General features: G+C 48.8%; 8 protein-coding genes across 8 annotated transcripts; 6 read left to right on the forward strand and 2 right to left on the reverse strand.

Moving 5' to 3' along the window:
* Nucleotides 1–506: 506 nt before the first annotated feature.
* Nucleotides 507–4,788, forward strand: C8Q69DRAFT_30645 (histidine phosphatase superfamily-domain-containing protein). The gene is made up of 3 exons (XM_028627206.1): nt 507–3,036; nt 3,101–4,436; nt 4,488–4,788. The coding sequence occupies exons 1-3, from the start codon at nt 678–680 to the stop codon at nt 4,573–4,575; spliced, it is 3,783 nt and encodes a 1,260-aa protein (XP_028489253.1). The 5' UTR covers nt 507–677; the 3' UTR covers nt 4,576–4,788.
* On the forward strand, nt 4,789–6,944 carry C8Q69DRAFT_451769 (ATP-NAD kinase-like domain-containing protein). Its single transcript, XM_028629515.1, has one exon. The coding sequence runs from the start codon at nt 5,170–5,172 to the stop codon at nt 6,571–6,573; it is 1,404 nt and encodes a 467-aa protein (XP_028489254.1). The 5' UTR covers nt 4,789–5,169; the 3' UTR covers nt 6,574–6,944.
* Nucleotides 6,945–10,504, forward strand: C8Q69DRAFT_451771 (putative serine esterase-domain-containing protein). Its single transcript, XM_028629516.1, has 2 exons — nt 6,945–7,228; nt 7,304–10,504. Exons 1-2 carry the CDS (start codon nt 7,059–7,061, stop codon nt 10,353–10,355), a joined length of 3,222 nt encoding a protein of 1,073 aa, XP_028489255.1. The 5' UTR covers nt 6,945–7,058; the 3' UTR covers nt 10,356–10,504.
* On the reverse strand, nt 10,505–12,032 carry C8Q69DRAFT_451773 (40S ribosomal protein S3Ae). The gene is made up of 4 exons (XM_028629517.1): nt 11,898–12,032; nt 11,698–11,782; nt 11,117–11,644; nt 10,505–11,053 (listed from the first exon to the last, which is right to left on the reverse strand). The coding sequence occupies exons 1-4, from the start codon at nt 11,909–11,911 to the stop codon at nt 10,910–10,912; spliced, it is 771 nt and encodes a 256-aa protein (XP_028489256.1). The 5' UTR covers nt 11,912–12,032; the 3' UTR covers nt 10,505–10,909.
* Nucleotides 12,033–12,782: 750 nt separating this feature from the next.
* On the forward strand, nt 12,783–13,144 carry C8Q69DRAFT_397133 (transcription elongation factor 1; the record flags this gene model as incomplete). The annotated part of the gene is made up of 2 exons (XM_028627770.1): nt 12,783–12,915; nt 12,969–13,144. Coding segments are annotated over 2 exons (309 nt in total), but the record flags the coding sequence as incomplete, so codon positions are not given.
* Nucleotides 13,145–13,287: 143 nt separating this feature from the next.
* On the reverse strand, nt 13,288–14,201 carry C8Q69DRAFT_395204 (cytosine deaminase-uracil phosphoribosyltransferase fusion protein; the record flags this gene model as incomplete). The annotated part of the gene is made up of 4 exons (XM_028627684.1): nt 13,288–13,339; nt 13,395–13,566; nt 13,626–13,984; nt 14,041–14,201. 4 exons carry the CDS (start codon nt 14,199–14,201, stop codon nt 13,288–13,290), a joined length of 744 nt encoding a protein of 247 aa, XP_028489258.1.
* A 1,100-nt stretch (nt 14,202–15,301) lies between these two features.
* C8Q69DRAFT_503139 (wings apart-like protein regulation of heterochromatin-domain-containing protein) lies at nt 15,302–17,929 on the forward strand (the record flags this gene model as incomplete). Its single annotated transcript, XM_028632462.1, has 2 exons — nt 15,302–17,590; nt 17,642–17,929. The coding sequence occupies 2 exons, from the start codon at nt 15,302–15,304 to the stop codon at nt 17,927–17,929; spliced, it is 2,577 nt and encodes an 858-aa protein (XP_028489259.1).
* A 1,382-nt stretch (nt 17,930–19,311) lies between these two features.
* Nucleotides 19,312–20,058, forward strand: C8Q69DRAFT_396436 (Rheb small monomeric GTPase RhbA; the record flags this gene model as incomplete). Its single annotated transcript, XM_028627737.1, has 4 exons — nt 19,312–19,366; nt 19,441–19,580; nt 19,632–19,760; nt 19,819–20,058. The coding sequence occupies 4 exons, from the start codon at nt 19,312–19,314 to the stop codon at nt 20,056–20,058; spliced, it is 564 nt and encodes a 187-aa protein (XP_028489260.1).
* Between the last annotated feature and the right edge of the window lie 988 nt (nt 20,059–21,046).

Raw genomic sequence — 21,046 nt, forward strand, 5'->3', positions numbered from 1 at the left:
GTATCGCTCAGTGATTTTCCCCGGTACAACCTCGCGCTCACTAACTCATCTCAGATCGCTAAAATCGGATTCTGGGACCTGCGATGATTCCTGCCAATAGGACGAGATCCAGTTCACCGACCCACTGGGACATGATGTTGCGCAATGGAAGAACTCAACCATGAGAGCCACTGTGGCAATCGGAGGTTGAATTGGCAGAGCAGAAAAGCAGTGGACTGAAGTCTGGAAACCACTTTGATGTTGGTCTCCCTCGTTAGGAGTTCTCATGATAAGATCGCCCCAGCAGCGATCTTCCCCAAGGCGTCAGCTGTCTCCCGTCATTACCGCAGTCAGTCTTGGAGTGTTCTATACTGCAGTCCACTGTGCGTTGTAAGGACTGTAGGTGTGTGTCCAATCTCTCCCTACAGAATTGGCCTTTGACGCAGCAAGTACTGAGCCAAGCGATCCAGCAGGACCCTAAGAAAGGAAAAGAGCTTCTCCTCCAGACGTCTTGCCAACAACACTGCCAACCTTTCTGAGAACAAGAACGCTGCCAATCTCCAGAGCACCCATTCTAAACCTTCAACTGCGATCCGCCATCTTGTTTCTGGTCTCATACATTCTCTCTCTGAGCTGTCCCACGGATAAGCAAGCTTTTTGTGCCTCACGCCGATCGATTGTCTATCGCAAAGAGTGCGATGGATGACGAAGGGAGTGTATCTCCCTTCTCTCAGAGTCATGGGAATGATTTACAGGATTCGATAACCGCCAGTGATTTTTCGGCCTCGCGCCCGTCTATATTGGCCCCTCATCACCCCGCCCTGGGATCCCAGGTACCCGGAGGTGATCAGCCTTCCGATGTTTTGGCTACCGCCCGTGCTTCTCGGCCTGCACGTTCGTCGAGCAGGACACCCAGAAGGCTGAGCGGCAGCACAGCTGCTAGTTCCATCAGCGATATAGACCAGCAAGTTCCAATTATAGGGAAGATCGGGGTCTGCGCTCTCGATGTCAAGGCTCGTAGCAAGCCAAGTCAGAACATCCTCACCCGTCTCCAATCGAAAGGGGACTTTGAAGTGATTGTCTTTGGAGATAAGGTCATTCTTGACGAGGCCGTGGAGAATTGGCCCGTTTGTGACTTCTTGATTGCATTTTTCTCTGATGGATTTCCTTTGGACAAGGCGATTGCCTATGCGAAACTGCGGAGACCATTCTGCATCAACGATCTGCCTATGCAGAAAGTCTTGTGGGATCGCCGATTATGCCTGAAGATCTTGGATCAGATGGGGGTTCCGACCCCCAAGAGAATCGAGGTCAATCGTGACGGTGGGCCGACGCTTGAGTCTCCAGAACTTGCTCAGCACGTCTATAGGCTGGCAGGGGTTCGGCTCGAGGGCCCAGAAGACGGGACAGGAGGCGGGGCTGCGAAATCTCAAGATGTGTCCTTGTCTGAAGATGGAGAAACACTCATTGTTGATGGCAAGACCTTTCGCAAACCTTTCGTCGAGAAGCCGGTCAGTGGAGAGGACCACAATATTCACATATATTTCCCCAATGATCAGCAATACGGCGGTGGTGGCAGGAGACTGTTCCGCAAAGTTGGCAATAAAAGTTCTGAATATGACCCCGACCTTGTCGTCCCGAGGTCTATCACGGACAAGACTTCCAGCTATCTTTATGAGCAGTTCTTGAGGGTCGACAATGCCGAAGATGTCAAGGCTTACACAGTAGGCCCGGACTTTTGCCATGCAGAGACACGCAAGTCCCCTGTTGTGGACGGTCTAGTCCGTCGGAATACCCATGGCAAGGAATTAAGATACATCACTAAACTCACCAAGGAAGAAGCTGCCATGGCTTCAAAAATCTCCAACGGCTTCGGTCAGCGAATCTGTGGGTTTGACCTCCTGCGTGTGGGCGAAAGGAGCTACGTTATTGATGTCAACGGATGGAGCTTCGTCAAAGACAACAATGACTACTACGACAAATGCGCAAAGATACTGAGAGAAATGTTCATAAATGAAAAGCGTAGGCGTGATGGGTTGCTGGAACAAGGGGAACAACCGTCACCTGAGTTTGGCCATGGCCATTCCAGAAGAAGCACTGCAAGCTCCCACAGAAATACTTTGAAAACTTTGCTCAAATCACCGAGTGTGTCCAGGCTTCATGGGTCTCACCATGGTCACAAACCACATGGAAATATTCCTTCAGATGTCATAGGCGCCCCGGTGTCATCCTCGGTTCATGACAGTAGGGACGTCTCTCAGAATCAAACCCCGAACTACAGTGGAGATGATTCCCAAACTTCTCGAGACATACATGACATTACGAATCTGTCGCCCGAGTGTGCTACACCGGAGCCTGAACCCGAGATACCTGCTCCCCCGCCTCCTGCTTCCAAGCATTCGTGGAAATTGAAGGGAATGGTAGCCGTGATTCGACATGCAGACCGTACGCCGAAGCAAAAGTTCAAGTTTACATTCCATAGCCAACCATTTGTTGATCTGCTGAAGGGACATCAAGAGGAGGTCGTCATCAAAGGCGAGGCCGCACTCGCCAGTGTCTCCAAGGCTGTCAGAGTCGCCATGGAACAAGGACTAGAAGACCCGGATAAGCTGAAGCTGCTTCGGACTTCACTTGAGAGAAAAGGAGGCTGGCCCGGAACCAAAGTCCAGATCAAACCGATGTTCCGTAAAAGGAAGCCCGAAGAATTGCGTGAGGGTCCTGCCCCAACCGAGCAAAACCACCTTACCGCTCAAACGCCTGAAGAGCCTACCTCACCTGTTTCAGACGACAAGAGGGAGAGTAGACTGAATCGCTCGGAATCACGAAGCGATTCTATCTCTGGAACAACGTTCTCCAGGTTCTCTGCTGCAGAGAACGACCTGGTATTAGACAAATTGCAACTTGTCATCAAATGGGGAGGAGAGCCCACTCATGCAGCTCGCTATCAGGCACAGGATCTAGGCTTGAATATGAGGGACGATCTAAAATTAATGAACAAGGAGGCATTGAATGATGTTCGAATTTTCACTAGTTCAGAACGAAGGGTCAGCACCAGCGGTAAGTCCAGTCCCTTAGACTATTTTTTCCTCTTTTATACTATACATGTGCTGATTTCAAGTAGCTCAAATATGGGCATCTGCATTTCTGGATAGGAAAGAGCTTCCTGAAGATTTTATACAAGTGCGAAAGGATCTCTTGGATGATTCCAATGCCGCAAAAGATGTCATGGACAGAGTCAAAAAGAAGTTGAAAATACTTCTACGAGAAGGCTCGGCTCCTTCGCAGTTCACGTGGCCGAAAGAGAATATCCCAGAGCCCTCCGTCGTCCTAGCTACGGTGGTCGAGCTCATGAAGTTCCATCGAAGCGTTATGCGATACAATTTCCGAAAGATCGATGAATCCGCGCGCTCATTGAACGCGTCCAGAGACGACGAGAGCGCATCAGCATACCAGTCTAAATCTGATAATCCCGCCGTGGCCGCGATTCAGGGTCGTTGGTGCGCGGGAGAAGACGCGGATCTCTTCAGAGAAAGATGGGAGAAGCTGTTTGCTGAATTCTGTGATACAGAGAAGGTTGACCCTAGTAAGCTCTCTGAACTATATGACAGCATGAAATTCGACGCTCTGCACAATAGGCAGTTCCTTGAGTGGGTTTTCATGCCTCCGGACAATCTCAGCGGTGAAGACGGCGATGTCTCGCCGAAAGCAAACGAGTCTACAGGCGACCTCAACGGAGACAACAAGTCTGAACGCACGGCTTCGCTGGCTTCTCATGATAGAAGCGAGGAGAAGTCTGACGGTCATTCCTTTGCGCATCTCATAGGTTTGAGGAAGAGAGCAATGGCGTTAGATTCGATATCCGCCGTTGGGGCTATTGAGGATTCCTACGACCACTACTTCAAACTCTATACCGGTTCTGGTGCCACGAGAGCCAAGATGGATGAGCGCTTGTCTAAACTGAGAGAGCTGTACAAGTTGGCAAAGGTGCTCTTCGACTACGTCACTCCACAGGAGTATGGTATCAAAGATAGCGAGAAGCTCGAGATCGGCCTTCTCACATCCTTGCCTCTCCTTCAGGAAATTGTCAGGGACTTGGAAGAAGTTCAGGCTTCTCCAGAAGCCAAGTCCTTTTTCTACTTCACGAAGGAGTCGCATATCTACACTCTCCTGAATTGCATTTTGGAAGGCGGGATACAGACTAAGATCGCAAGGAGTGCGATACCGGAGCTCGACTACCTCTCGCAGATATGTTTCGAACTGTACGAGGCCAAAGATAGCGAGTCTGAGACGTATTCGTACTCAATTCGCATCTCGATCAGCCCCGGATGCCACACCTTCGATCCTCTAGATGTGCAGCTTGATTCGAGACACGCAATCGGCTGCGCACCGAGAAGGAGTCTGACCGCTCATCAGGATTGGAAAGAAGTTATCGAGACGCTGAAAGCCAAATTCAATACGTAAGGAAATTCGACTCTCCTGCTACGACGTTTGCTGACTGTTGCCTTCAGTGTAAAACTTCCAAAGACGTTCATCGCCGTGAACTTGAGTGATAAGCATGCGCCCAAACCAGACGAGAAATCAGGCCTTTCCGGATAAGTCTCCGTCATGTTTGGACATTCTGCTCTATTGGATAGGCCCATCCGCAGAGCTGGATGGCTAATTGCACCTGCTGTCCCCGGTAGATGTCTATAGTGATCTACATATACAAAGAAAGCCAATTGTAAATATATCATAATCAAGGAATTGATATCAAGCTCCCTCCAGTGAGAGGCAGGGCAAGTCCTATAGTTAGGTTACATTCGAATGGGTCCTGGTTCTCCTAGTGACTTATCACGCAATCAAGATGCTCCCTGAGCAATGTTGTAGTTGTAGTTGTTCAGCTGCCCAGCTGGTAGTTATTTGGCTTCGGGGACTCAGCCCCTCTCCGATTCCGACCCCACCATGTAATCAGGCCGCCGATAAGCCTCAGTAATCAACAATGGCACATTATATCCGTTTGAATATCTCACTGTAAAGACAGTCTTTTCGACTAAAGAGAAAAAGAATCATATTTAAGCCTGTCAGGTCTAAGAATCGAAATCGCCCTGGTAAGTATGCTATGGGGGTCTTAACCATCATGATCCCGCCTTGAAACGCCCAGTGTCCCCCGAGAAATAATCCATAAACTGATATGGTTCTTTTGTATAATAGATGCCGCCGGTGCCAGGCCCTGTCGAAGGAGAAGATGTTGGCTTGGATGTGTTGACAGACGGCTTTCAATACCGGGATCAGAAAACTCAGTCAACAGTCGCAGTCAAGGACAACCAAATCGTCTCTGTCTTGCCGAGCCAGGACAAGTTCAAACCAGGCTACACGATCTTGTTCGTCAACAAGCGTGTCGAGACTGGAGAATCGGGTTCACAGAAGGAATTCCCATACCTATCATCTGTTTTCGCAAAGAATTTGCCTGCGGAAGTGCTATCACGACACCTCTACTCGGGTCCGCCAGCCCACCTTGAGGCAAACTTACATGTGATAGTATCTACCGCTTCAGGTACAGGCAAAGGGAAGACCTTTTTTGAGGATCTCTTGCGCCCATTCTTGACCTATATCGACAAAACTGATTATCAATTGCACGAGACAACGTCTGACCAGCATATTATTGATCTGGCGCGCTCTGTCCTTCTCCCGAGGGCCAAAGAGGGTATCACGCAGACAATTCTACTCTTATCCGGGGATGGAGGACTGCTTGATATTATCCAGGTATTCTTCGATGAGTTCGAGGGGGAGAACCTACCCGCGGTCCCAAGCATTTGTCTCATCCCCACGGGCACTGGGAATGCAATGGCAAATTCTATTGGACTATTCTCTGATTCAACGTTCGGATTGACAAATATCATACGAGGCACAGCTGTGTCTTTGCCGACCTTTAAAGCGACATTCTCCCCCGATGCGGAGTATATTACGGACGAAGGACGGCAGCGCAGCAGAATCAACCCATATACCAAAACCGGATCCCCATATCCTCAAATCCACGGCGCTGTTGTCGCTAGCTGGGGCGTGCATGCAGCCATAGTTGCGGACAGTGACACGGCAGAATACCGCAAATACGGCGTGGACAGGTTCAAAATGGCAGCTAAAGAATGCTTATACCCTTCTGACGGATCAGGGCCACATGTGTATCGAGGCACGATCGATCTCACCCACACGCATGGTCCTGATGGAACGGAACACGTTCAGAAGCTAGATGGTACTGAGCACATGTATGTCTTGGCGACCATGGTATCGGAGCTAGAGCAAGGATTCACGATTTCGCCTTCGTCGAAGCCGCTTGATGGTCGTTTAAGGCTTGTCCATTTCGGCCCTCAACCACCGGAGACCGCAATGCACCTCATGACATTGGCATACCAAAATGGAAAGCACATAAACGAGGATCCAGTGACATATGAGGAGTTTGACAAAATGAAGATCACATTCGATGAGGAGCTTGAGAAGTGGAGGCGCATTTGCATCGACGGGAAAATTGTGGTAGTAGAGAAAGATGGCTGGGTAGAAATCGAAAGAGAGAATCGGAAACTTTTGAATATCGTTACTGATGTATCTCATAAGTTATAGGGATGCTAGATGCTAGACTATTACATTTGATAATTCCTCCCTATAATAATATACCTAGTTCCACCGCAAGGCCATACTGTATTCTTGAGTATGGTCTTTTTCCCTTTTCGCTCATAGTATACATTTCCGGAGTTGTACTGTCGTGGGGAATGAAGTGGACAATCGAATACTTACCAACTGACGCCAGTGAAAATGTGAAGCCCTCGATTTCCCGCATCGACTCCGATTCACCGGTTATTCAGTACTCATAAATTTATTCGCATTGACTTGCGACTATGTCTAGACGCGTGGCCAAGGGGCGGCAAGCGCAGCTCTTCATTTAACCTGGAGCCACGTGACGCGAAACGGCCAAGACGAACTGGACTCGACGCCGATCAAGATAGCTTTAACAATCAACACCCAAATGGCGTTCGACATATTCAAGATGTCGGTGGGAGTCCAGGCCAGATGCTGAAGGTCCCGATGGCAACAGCTGTCTTGCTTCCATGCTCATCAATACGCGCACTTATCTCCTCTCCCAAACTCGACGCAGTACTGCCTCTCCGAAGTCTGATTCACTAACAGGCCGGCACGGTCACTCTGAATCTACACATCAGACTACAGAGATGTTATTGGTATATCAGGCAGGTAGTGTCCATGTTGGCGAGGCTGTTCGGTTCGTTAATAGGGAATTTCTATTTTGTTTATCTAGTTGTTCTGGTCAAGATCTAATCTAAACATCTACGGATAGATATACGTTGACATACACACCGGCCGCAGACCCAATACTTCCAACGCCGTCGGAGCTGCATGTTAGGATTAAGAACACATCAGCCCTTCCTCTCCGCGCTGCCTATCTCCATGGTCCATATACTCTCTATACTGCCTGTTACCCGTCTTCTTTCAATCCAGACCACAAACACAAATTAGAAGATGGGCTGCCACAATTCGAACCAAATCTCAGGGCAGGTGGGAGCTGGGATGCCGTCATCCCTATACCTGAGCGTATTCGGCAAACTCCAGAAACAGCCCTATCCATCGATCCCGAAATAGCAGCTGGAAGCGTTACTTGGGTCATTGAGATTGTATCACAAGTGATATTCTCCACGACAGCATCTGTTCACTTTGAGCTCTTAGTCGGCCGCGATGAAAAGTCACTGAATTTGGGCTCGGGCTCTCGGAGCGGAGGATCTGGGAATGTGCCCCCTCCGGCGCAACTCCATGATCATTGGAAGCCAGGAGTCAAGCACCACCAATCTGCTGCCAATACTAGAAAGGGAGTAAATTCCAAGTCTATTACTTTGGTGGTCGATGATACTTCGAGCCTTTGGAATACGCCTGCATTTCCATCTTGGGAAGAGAAACAGTACCTTGGAAAGGAGGCAGATACTCGCCAAACCTCTGGAGAGACGCAAAGCGATTCAGATATAAAAGGCGGAAACTCGAAACAGGCCGGGAGCGAAGGGAAAAGAAAGAAGCGGCGCATCCACTTTGTGGTTTTGACTCATGGCCTTCATAGCAACCTTGGCGCCGATATGCTATATCTAAAGGAAAGCATCGATGCCGCTTCTAAGGCAGCGAGGAAGCAGGCAAGAGAAGAACGCGATCGCCGAAAACACGAGGAACCCGAGAACACGGCTGGTGACGACGGCGCCGAAAGTGATGACGAGCAGGTTATTGTCCGCGGCTTTCCCGGGAATGCTGTACGCACTGAGCGAGGTATACAGTATCTAGGGAAACGACTCGCAAAATATGTCCTTTTGATGACGTACCCTGATCAGCCGTACCTGCCCACCAAGAAACCCAAGAAGTCTCTTTCTCGGTCATTGACTGGTTTGAAGAGCCCGACTGGATCAACTGCCCACAATCCTCTTGCAGAGTCCTCCGAACTTGGCGACAAGAACACTCCAGACTACGCTTATGAGATTACCAGCATCAGCTTCATTGGTCATTCCCTAGGTGGCCTTATACAGACATATGCAATTGCCTACATCCGGAAATATTCTCCCGAATTTTTTGATCGGATAAAGCCTATAAACTTCATTGCTTTAGCAACGCCCTTTCTTGGTTTGAGCAACGAGAATCCAGTGTATGTGCGGTTTGCCCTTGACTTTGGTCTGGTTGGCCGCACGGGTCAAGATCTCGGTCTCAGTTGGACTGCCCCCAAGGTCAGAAGTGGCTGGGGAGCAGTGATTGGTGGCCTGGGGAACGAGTCTAAGAAGGCCGAGAAGCAGTCAGATCCAGGATCCAAACCACTGTTGAGGATACTCCCAAGTGGTCCAGCTCACCAGGTACTTCTCAAGTTCCGCAACCGGACAGTCTATTCTAATGTCGTCAATGACGGGATCGTTCCTTTGCGAACATCGTGTCTCCTTTTCCTAGACTGGAGGGGCTTGGATAGGGTGGAAAAGGCGAGAAGGGAGAACGGACTCGTTGGGACTATGGCTGAATGGGGTTGGGCAGAGTTAACCGGAGCAAATTCCAACACTGTCAAGACTGCCCGAACCCTGACGGATTTGAGTCTAGGTCCTGCAGCTGAAGCACAACAAAGCAGCTCATCGCAGATGGAGTCAGCAGCTACAACAGGCAAAGCCAAGGATGACAGTCCTGGTGCAGACGAGATGTTGTCTCCTGCCCCGAGACAGTTCCTCAAGCACTCGGTGCAGACGGGCAATACCGATTTGGTCAAGTCTAAAGAAAACTCGCATTCGACACCTGCAACGCCTGCGACACCTACCAGTCCACTTGGCAATTTGTTGTCGATGCTGCGGCCAAAACAGTCGAAAGATTCGAGCAACAGCAAAGATGCTAGGATCTACAAGCGAAGCCAAACGATGAATATATCTAGTGAGCATACCGACACGTCCTCATCAGATGTGCCGCAGTCCGAGCAGCCGCGTCCTGGACCAGTCCGTGGAGACTCCTTATACGATGATGATGTATATGCGCCGCCCAAGACTACGTTTTTTGAATCTGCCGGCGACCTTCTGAAGCCGCCTCTTCCAACAACGGAGTTTCTCATCGACCCGGCTGCACGACCTCGCACAATATTCCATGATCGCGTGTACCATCCCGAGGATATTCCTCCCCCGTCTCCTGTAAAACGCCGTACCATTTTCAGCTCTTCTCATAGTGCGCAGCCTGGGTCCAACTCAGGAACATCTCAGTCACTGGATCATCACGACCAGCAACACACCGAAGGCTCTATGAGTGGCATGAAAGTTGAAGAGAAGATTGCCAGGGCATATCACCGTGACTTGTCTTGGCGAAAGGTCTTGGTCCGTCTGGAACCGGATGCCCACAACAATATTATCGTGCGTCGAATGTTCGCAAATGCGTACGGCTGGCCAGTAGTGAAGCATCTTGTCGACACTCATTTTGCCTACACTCTTACTGCCGAAACTGATGATGCGCTCGAGCCGAGTGTTGAAAGAGCAAAGCCCGTCAACGAATCAGCATCTAATTCTGGCGAGGAGGTAGAAGGCCAAACTGAAGTTCCGAACATCGAAGCAATCGAACGGGGTAAAAACGCTCCGAGCAATGATAGAAATCACCCTTCAGAGCTACAAAGCACTCCGTTCTCCGAAGATCCACAGAAGACGGCTCCAGTCCCCGAGCCTGCCGTTGGCCATGCAGATGCACATGATAAAAATTCGAATCTATCGAATCTCCCAAGACAGGATTCAGCAAGATGGGATGACCACCTTTCCGGTGACGATAATGAAGAAACTCTTTCTGAAGCTGAAAGCAGTGATGGGAGCTATCATGACGATCTGAATCATTATAGACAGCGGACTGTCTAGGACTGACAATGTCCACGGTTCCACACTAACTCTTAGCTTTTGCAGAAGATCTTGACATGGCCATTCATTGGTAGATAGATCGGGTATCATGCCTGTATATAATGTAGTCAATAGTGTTGTTAATATGATAGAATGCATTTCAGTGGCACAACAGTAGAAATTCTAGATTGACATGGATTGTGTCGCATAACTCTCTCTCTCTGAACCTTGAAGAGAGGTATTTGAAAGTGTAGACCATACAATAATGCCGTGACTTGAGAGCAAATCTACAATACACGATGGAGATTTATTGAGAACGGTTAGAACCGACAGGTTTTACTAAACCATAGTAATCACATTTTGCATGACCCGGGGGGTCAATATCAGCCGAAAACTACCCGCCACTGCCCAGAGATTCAAGAGAAAACACATAATTTTTTTGAATATTCATTTCGAAGAGTGCTAAATCCCGTAGTGCCATTCCATCAATACACACACTAGTTATCTCTCTAATGGGATCAGGAAGTATATCGGTGGCAGATCACAAGGGACTAGTCGTCCAGTCATAGCTGAATTTAAACACTCTCAAGAACGGTCTCCTTGAATTCTCTCTCGACCTTCTGGCCCTTGTCGTCAGTCGTAGATTCACCGTGCAGGTTCAGCAGAGCACCGAGGTCGAACTTGGGCTGCTTGAGGAGCTTGACCTTGCGGATGTGGACCTAAAAAGAAAGCAGAGTCAGTTGACAATCGATCACTCAGAAATACTCCATGCAAGTACTAACATTCTGCAGGGGGTAGATTCCCTGGGTGGACTTCTCGATCTCGCGACCGATGACCTCGGGGATGAGCTTGGTGGTAAGCTGGGAGAGGGTGCAGCTAGCAGCCTCACGCTGGATGATCTCCAGCATCTTCTTGCGGATAGCCCGGATCTGAGACGAGCGAGCGTAGGTGGTCTTCTTGATCTGGTTGGGGCGTCTCTTGGTGAAGGCAATGGCGAACAGTCGGATCAAGTAGTCATCGGTGGTCTTGACGGTGACGTTGGCCTCGATCAGGGACTGCCACTTGCGGACCAAGGAGCGCAGCTTGTCGGATGTGAAGTCCAGACCGTGGAAGTTGGTCAGACAGTTCTTTCCCTGGATCTCGTCCACACGGAGCTTAACCTTGCGGAAAGCGTGGTCCTCGTCGTTCTGGAGATCGGCAAGGGAGACCTCGAAGATTCGGCCCTTCAGGGAGTCGTTGGCGTTCTTAAGACCGCTGGTACGGTTGACGAGGGTCTTTCCAACATCGCGAATCTGGAAAGTGGACGGAGCCTGCATGTTGTTAGAGGTGTGATAGCGGAGAAAATGTCGAAAATGAGATGTACCTTAACGGAGTACTCGTCCTTTCTCGAGAAGGGGTCGACGGTGCGCTTCTTGAGACCCTTCTTGCCCTTGGAAAGGCGCTTGTTCCTATAGAAATCAGCAACGCGTTCAGTTCACGCACGCTAGTCGATCAATCAAATAGATGTTTAAAGTTGCTGTGAAAAGCGATAACTGGAGATTGGAGGGGGACGATTGTGCTCACTTTCCGACAGCCATATTTGCGACTCGAGTCTATCTTACCACGTCGAAAGACAGACAATTGTCACCACAAGCGCTGGGTGGTTGATGTCGGTCGGTTCGAGTCGATTCAGGATGCGAGATTGAAAACGAAATCCCACACAAAAGTCGGCTAAGCGAGGCGGCGGCCCTAAACCGACAACCTTATTACCTAAGCCCCGTGTTGCCACGTGACGCATAACCACCTCTGCGGGCAAGGAGCATTGCGTATTGGTAATTACGGCTGGACGCCCTTAATAGATTACGGAGGCAACTGCCCTAGTGTATTGACATTACTCCCCGCCTATGGCTAGCCAGGCCCAAGCTAAGTAGTACTAGCAGTAACTATCATCACTACTACTACTTATCTACCTGCGAAACTGTTCACTGCTTGCTCAACCGCAGCCAGCTTCTATGCGCTGAGAGACTATTTGCCTGGTGGAATCGCCTGGCAGTGACTTCAAGTTACTACTCAAACGATCTTTCTCTCCGACTCTCCCCGTCTTCCCCCCCTCTTCCGTTTCGCCTTATCTGCAACTGCGCTCGAGTCCGTGAATTTGCGCCGCTCCTGGAGAGCAGCCCATTCGCGATCAACTTCTCCGGAATACTAGCTTCGAACCGACTAGCTCCGACCGGCGCATAGGTACCTTGTTAAAAGGGCTATACTGCCCTTAGCTAGAGAAACTACAAGATGGTATATGACTACTACCACTGGAGACCTTCACGCTCTAGTCCTTTACTGACGTATGGTCGCATAAACACAGGGTAAAAGAAAGAAGTCGAGTCGCCAGCCGCAGGGACCCAAGAAGGTGCGTCGCAAGGAATCCATATTGTCGTCACGTTGGCTGTGCTAAGATTGGACCAGAGAGAACCACTCCCAACAACATTTTCATGTCTGTTTTGCAACCACGAGAACTCTGTAATAGTGAAACTGGACAAAAAGTTGGGTCTGGGTAACTTATCCTGCAAAGTCTGCGGTCAGCGCTTCCAGACGGGCATCAACTGTGAGTACTTGCAGATCGTATGTTGTTGATTGTATACTAACGGATTACTACAGACCTTTCTGCCGCTGTCGATGTCTATTCGGACTGGGTCGATGCTTGTGATGCTGTCGCAAAGAACGCTGCCGATAATTATGAAGATAGTGCTTCCCGTGGAGCACAGCTCCGCAGGTCACCTCCTTCTCCAGATCAACTAGCCAATTCTAGAGACTACGATGAGGATGATTATTGAAGGCATAATAGGGCTATATTCAGGATTCTTGAAGTCGGTACTATGTGATTCTATTTGGTGGTTCACACCTGTTGAAAAGGCCCCTATGTTGCAAACCCACACCGTGCCTCATAGCCGCAATTCATATAGTTTCTTTGTATGGCCTATAAGGTATAATATCTGTCGCCAAAGTCACCTAGGCCAGGAACGATATATCTGTACGAAAGATTGGTTAGCTTTGAATAGGCGGCGGCATTTGATAAGTGCATACTTCTTCTCGTCTAGCCCTTGATCAATAAAGGCAGTCACCACTCTGAGCTTGGGGAAGCGTTCGGCGAAATCAGCTACCCCCGAAGGGCTAGCAATGAGGTTCAAGAAGAGTATGCGTTCTTCTGGAACCCCCTTTGCTTTCAGAACCTCCACCGCTAATGTTGCCGATCCGCCTACACTCTATCAGCAACAACAAAACTACGAAAAGGGGGCTATCCATAGAAACACGTACCTGTAGCAAACATGGGATCTAGCAGAAGAACCCACCTCTGGGCGATATCGGCGGGAAGTTTCTCATAGAAGAGCTTCGGCTTGCACGTCTCCTCATCCCTCTGTATCAGAATCTTTCCAATGCGCACGGATCGGCAACAGTCCCTTAGTCCTTGCTCCATGGCCTCTCCTGCTCTCATGATTGACACACCACAAATCTTTCCCTGGAACCTCACTCCCAGATAGGATCGACCGACTGGCGTTGTGACAGACTGCTCCACAACGGGGAGATGGTTCAAGCCCTCCTCCACTAGTAGACGAATGATCCGATTGGAATAGAATATGAAGTCCGCACGCCCAGTTTTCTGGTCTCTAATCATACTATGATGACGTTAGTGACTTTCGACCCAGAGGAATACCGGCATGCTCTTCCATACGTCAATAGTGCGATCAATTGAGGTGTTTGAGGAAGGACATGGACGTTCTCATAGGAGACAGCCTTCGAGATAGTCGCAGTTGGTTTCTCATCGTCCGGTCTATAGAACGGGCCCACACCTTGCGCTGGTGAGGGGGCAGATTCGGGTCTGGTTTGCGCCATGATGGAAGAAGGTCTGTAGTGAACGAACGTAGCACAAATAGCCAATCCAGTTAGTATGATCTCAAGGCTCTTTCTGACTGGAGCGAGTTTCTAGGTAAAGCAAATGTTGAACTCGTCACGAGTGGCCTCTTTTGGTCGCGAGATCACAACAGAGCTCCGTCTGCTCTGTGGCTCGAACAGAGGGCTTGATTGTAGAACGGTTGTCGCTAGCTCCAGAGCTCCACCAGTGTGAGATAAAGGGTACAGAAGAATGGGAAGACAAGAAGATAATTATGAATCATGCATGAACGTACCCGGAGACGGTCTACTGGGCAATTATGAGCGTGCGCCGTGAGTTGTACCGAAAACTCCAAGCCTGTTCTAGATAAGGGCTAAGTATTTAGCTAGCTTGGCGGGGCGAGGTTGGGGACAGACCGCCTTCCAGAAAAGAAGATCATCTAGCTTGTTGCGACGAACTTGCGAGCCGCTAAGCAGAGTTACATTATGATTATTTGAGGATTGTAACTACTGGGATACAAGCTTCAGACGCTCTTATTATCTTAGCGTGAAATGATCTCCACCCGCACGGCTTATATCATTCCAACTTGTCGCATTCTCGACTTCTCCAGACGACACATATTATTCTGAGCCATATCATCGCAGGAGATGTTGGTTGTCGTCGCAAGACAAGCCAAGACGTACTACCGGAGAAAGGCAACCTGATACTGTGATTTTTGCTGATAACCGCAATCGGAGGGCTGGGATAACTCAAAATTCTGTAAGATGATTCTGTCGCAACCCGGCTATGCGCACGTTCTCCCCTCAAAGTGGGGAGCATCCATTACAGCAAGATAACCATAGCATCGTGTTCTACTTACTATTTGAAGCCTATCTGTCAATTTTGTCTCAAGCATCCTGCGATTGGATTCTTGGTGGGATCTAGCTCGAGGGTTTTACAGTTTGGCTGATCCTTTAACATGTCAGGTTCTCATCTAGGGCGACCAGCCCTCACTTTCAGAGACTTCTTTGTCGCCAATGGCCACGATAATCCCGCGCAAATTCTATGTCTAATCTGCCTCTGAGACCATTAGAGTGAATTGGCCATAGCCGGTGCCTACAAAATGTCGACGCGCAACCGCAGATTAGTGACATACGGCAAAGCTTCGAGATCGATCGCAAAGGGCACACCGGGCAGTATCTCTTCAAAGCATGTGCCTCTCGGTGCTGTTGAACCCACAGCTAGGCCTGTGACCTTTGCGCAGAGATATGGTAGTTCGGTGACTTTGCCAGAGGAGACTTCCAGTACAGAAACCAACGGTGTGTCTAGGGACGCGCGAGAGGTAACCGCTCTCCGCGACACGCATGTCGAGCGCCCTGCTGTTTCTAGCGACGATGAACAGCCTGCGAATGAGAATCCAAACAAACGCAGGAAACCCATATCAAACGGTCCCAGTCAACGAACACGTCATGCCGGCACGAAGAGCATTAGTGGTCATTCTCCCGTATCAGCAATAGAGCATGGAAGCGGTGACATTCGTGATGTATCCAGCTCACATGGTCCTTCATCAAATGTCGGCGCGCCACAAGGTGACAAACTGGAGAATGGAAACAATATGTTTTCTGGAAGACGAGACATTTCCCGGAAACGCTCAAACTCCTCTCGATCATCGGTTGCCCCTACCAGTCTGGGAAATGTTCAAAGCCCAGGGACTGGAAAGCTTGCGGGTGACTCTTCGTCTTCTGACGCCCACTCGGTTCCTAGGACGCGTCAGGTCCTGGCTTATTCAAGAAAAAATCGATCGATCGCCAGGTCCTCGGCACAACCTCTCACCGGTAAGACCCCGGAAAAGTATACTCAATCAAATCCTGCGAGTTCAGAGAATATATCATCAAATGACGGTGAGCAAGTTAAACCGAATTCACCCAGGGTAGATACGCCGGGCAGAAAGAGGCTTGTGGATTCCTTGAGCGCTCAAGGAAGACCGGAAAGATCCCCTCCGCAGCCCTCTGATATTGGTGGTGACTCGAAAGCGATGTCCTCTAACGACCCTTTCACGACTCCGGCCCCTACTGGACAATCGATCCGTTTGGCCGCTTCTCAATCTAGTGGATCTAAAGTTACATACGCACGCCAGAGATCCTTTCTAAGTGAACTAGGCTCTTCTGATGATGCTGGGCCTCGAGACCTATCAGAACTCCTATCCTCATCGCGCATGCAACTGCAACCTCAAGTCAGCTCTGCAACTACGATTTCCTCGCTTATAGACGACGAGGAAAGTAATCGTGCCAGCTCAGTTCGCAGTATTCACGAGCTGAGACGGGCAGGTCGTACTGCTCATTTTCAAGCGACCGTCAATTCCATGTTGGAAGACATAGAAGATGCTTCTCTGTCAATGTCTAGCCGGCGAAGCGCCCTTCTACAACTCTGCAGAAAACTCAGTGATCATCAATTTGCCCTACAGTTTCTTGAGCATGGATTCGACAGACGGCTCGCTAGTTGTATCTCCGATCAACTCGATGTCACCTGCTCATATCTGGCGCTCTGTGCTTATGCACTAATCCTCTCGAACGGCCCACCATCCCCTGATGTCTTGCTGTCATTCTGGCCCCAGGTCTTGCAGTTGTCCCCAGCTCTTCTTGAATTAGAGGATGATGTCCTCGTGATGTCTAAGCAGAAGCGCTACAATCTGCCTAAAGATGGACAAAAGGGCTTTCGCGACCTAGTTTCGCACTTTCGAACTGTGTTCCCTGCCGATCAACTGCATTATTGGCTTTCTCCGCAAATACTGGGTCTTCGATGTATCTGGCTGACCCTGCGCGGATGCCGCGATCAAATTGATGCCCTGAAGAGAATCCCAGGAGCTTTAATGGAAAGAATAGTCGAGATCCTGGTACGAAATTCCGTCCATCTAGGAGACAGTCTAAGCCCAGAAAGTCTATCGATTCTGGAATATACTTTGTCTATCCTAGAAGCGCACACAACTCTACCGGACATACTCGAAGACGGTGGAGAAAATCCGATAAAAGCGGTTGCTTCCCTTGGGACTCTACTTCATTCTCTTGAGGAGCCGCATGATCATCGTTTGAAGGAAATTCAAGTCCTTTACATACGGCTGGTACTGAATATTACGAACAACAATACGTCACTCTGCGAGGACTTCTCTACCCCCGAACTGGTGAGGAGTCTAGTCGAAATAGTCTTGAAAGATTTTGAACGAGTCTCAGAAATGGTCAGTGCGGAGAAGAAAGAATCTATTGACGCCGTGATATTGGCTCTTGGGACTTTGATCAACTTGACAGAGGAGACTGCAACACCCAGGAAGCTTATTCTTGAAGAGATGACGCAGTCTGGGTCTTTACTTGATCGTCTCTTATCTTTGTTTTCGAGTGGGTTTGAGGCTGTTTCAGAGGTAAGGCTAAGTTACGCGCTATTGTTATGGATCTATCTAACAACATTCCAGGCCGATTCTTTTGTGCAGACACATTCTAATGTTGCATTTGGTTATCTATCAATTCTTCTGTGTACGCTGTCTTTGGATGAAAGTGTCCGTGCACGTCTGAGACATTCTCTCTGTGGCAATGGCCTCTCACGTGTTTTGGCGACAGCAGAGGAATTCCTTCAATACCATAGGAAGGTTGAAGATGAACTACGCAGCTTGGGCGGTGAGCAGGATCAAGTGGCTGGTTTTACATCTAGATTACAGGGCCTTGTGGAAAGAATTCGACGGTATGAAAAATGCTCGATTTGACGTGACGTATTGTTATGCCGCAGTTTTCTCGACATGGATGTCCAGATGCTCGATGAGCCCAAAACGCGACCAAAAATCGCTGGTTTGTCCCGACCTATATGAGCGGATTTCCTGCTAGATGCATGTATGAGTGCCCGCAGAGGGCGTTCTACGTTCAAATCAGACGTTCTGCGCTCACATCAGATCTTATTGGTCGTTATTGATGTTTATTGATTTCAGGGTCCGCCAGCTTGATTGTCCGAGCTAGCGATTTTAGGAGGGGGATTGCAGCATGGCATCAGAAAAATCAGGAGATCAGCCCGGAAAGCCTCGAGCTGCTTCCTTGGAAGTGGATGCGATACCAAAATCCTGCAGCTCCCTTCATATTTCTGGCATAACAGCCAAATGAAAATCCTTCGAGACGAGCAACGGTCGACCATTTCTTCAGTGGAGACTGCCTCCGTAGCGAGCGCATATACTTTAGCGCCATCTTCTCGTTCGGTCGACCGAACAGAGAGGTTCATTGCATCCTATCGTGACAGCTAGTGAAGGGGCTCCATCGGAGGACTGGAGGTTGCAAAGCTGCCGAGGTCCGATTCGCGATACCCATGTTTGTTCATGTGTCCGACTAAATTACAGGGGTTATATTCTGTTAAATAGGTATGATGATAATATCCATATGGAAATGCATAGATGATTACGACCCTAAGGACTGTGTTTGACTGTAGTGATCCTTAGCTCTGTAGGTAGTAGTATTAATTACCTTATCCGGACTGCTGGACAAGTGAGCACTGATGATATCGGAAGCATGTTCCGCCATCCGCAGAGTCCATTTGGCATCGGATCGTCTGCCAGGTGCTGGTCTACCGCCTACTATTTCCGGTAAGCGCAAGCACCGGCATCGCTACCTAACAACCACCTGCAGTAGCTACGAGTACTTACTGAGTAATTACGAGTCCCGCAAGGTCGGGGAACGATTGTCGACTCCAGACCATCATTCTTCATCAATTCCATCGTTTCTTCCAGGTCTCCCCGTCTCCGGAGGTGGCATTTAAAGCTACCATCCGTCCTTTTAGACTCTACTTAATTTCTCACCTGGCAGCCCACCTCTATTCCGGGGCGTGTGTACCTTGCCACTGAAAAATTCGATTAGCTGTGACCTTGGAATCTGTCCACTCGCTGTTTCAGGACATTGACTTATATTGTCCTCGTGAGGACCAGCTTCTTCTTGTCCGAATTAATTAAATATACAGAACGCCAATCCCTGATCCCGGAGCGTTCTCAGTGCTGGCACGCTCCCGTGTACCGATATTGGATCTCCAACCTATCCTATCTGCCAAAGCTAGTGTCTTTGGCTCCTCCTAATACTCCTGTTTCAGCAACTCGAGATCTCGCCATTCAAGATGCCTGCGCCTCCTAAGCAGCGCAAGATCGCCATCGTCGGCAGTCGTTCGGTAGGTATGTTGGTTTCGCTGATCCGGCCTGAGGGCTCCCTTTCCACCGGGAAGTAGTAGTTTCTGATCTTCCTACAGGAAAGTCTTCCCTCACAGTTCGTTTCGTCGATCACCACTTCGTAGAGAGCTACTATCCTACAATCGAGAACACGTTTAGCCGCATTATCAAGCACAAGGGACAAGACTATGCGACGGAGATTGTGGATACTGCTGGACAGGTAACATCCTCATCGTCTAACAGCCATGTTCGACGCTAATTGTTCCGACAGGATGAATACAGCATTCTAAACTCGAAACATTTTATTGGAATTCATGGATACATGATTGTATACTCAGTGGCATCTCGGCAGTCATTTGATATGGTCAGGGTTATTCGTGACAAGATACTGAACCATCTGGTGAGCATCAATTCCAACTCTGATAAGATATAGTCACCAGGCTAATTGCATGTTCCAGGGTGCCGATTGGGTGCCTCTAGTAGTAGTTGGTAATAAGAGCGATCTGAAACCCGAGCAACGACAAGTGACAACGGAAGAGGGCCGGCGCCTGGAAGAAGAATTCAAATGTGCTTTCACTGAGGCAAGCGCCCGGCTCGATTACAATGTCGCGAAGGCTTTCGACTTAATGATCGGGGAGATTGAGAAAGCACAGAATCCGTCTCAGCCAGCCGGCAATAGCAAATGCATACTCATGTGATCGCAGTCTGCGGTAGCGAACAGCGATAGCTGTACGTCCAACGGGGGAAACGGTTTATTTCATTGGAGGCCATGTACTTGAACTTATGGTGTTATGGTGCCCTTCATAAGATCGGAAAAGAAAGGGTATTATTTATGCTTGAGGGTGTTGCGTTTCAGCAGTGTTAACCTCCCTTCTTCTTCTTTTTTCTTTTTTTCTTTTCTCTTTTTATGTGTCTTCTTTTTCTTTTCTTTTTTTCTCTACTTCTCTGTTACTGTGCATTTCCCTGTTTGGGGTGCTGTAATCGATCGATGCTCTAATGCTGTAGGGGGTGTCTTTTTTTCATTTCCGCCTGTTATGGGTTTTGCCGGGTTTCAAGTGTCTGAGGTCTTTTTTTGGATGAGTGACAGTCTGAGTAATGGGATGTGAGGTAGATTGTCTAGTGCTGAGATAACATAGATATGTGCTAGAGAGAAATATTATTATTACTATTATTACTATTGTTGGTGGAGGTGTTCAGATCCCGGGCGACAGGTACTGGTCATAGGTTGCGTGAGCAGTGGCGAGGCTACATAAAGTAGTATGAGAGTATGAGTCACTACTACAAAGTAGTAACTAGCTTAGTTAACTTAATTACAATTATTATTTTTATTACTACGGCTGACTAGTAATGCCTGGTTGAGAAGTGGGGACCTTGCCCGCCAGATGTATTTGCAAAACGTCCATATCTTATCGCTGTCTTAAAGAGAGCTACAATGATATCCACTGTAGGAATTGGTTTCTCTCCAAGCTCTGGTATATATATAATATAATGAAAAAACAATATATCATGACAATATATCCTAACAAGTAGTCAACGCATTCAGTTCTCTTACTGGACTCGAATAGCAACATAAAGCGAGTTGGGAAAATCCTCCAGTTAACGAAGGAAACATTTCTAGTTCGTCCCGTGTCATGAGCTTAATTGGCCTTTAGCGGCATGCCCCTCCTGTCGCTTACTGCCACGCAC

The sequence above is a fragment of the Paecilomyces variotii genome, assembly GCF_004022145.1.
Source record: "Paecilomyces variotii strain CBS 101075 chromosome Unknown C8Q69scaffold_1, whole genome shotgun sequence".
NCBI classification, from domain to species: Eukaryota; Fungi; Ascomycota; class Eurotiomycetes; order Eurotiales; family Thermoascaceae; genus Paecilomyces; species Paecilomyces variotii.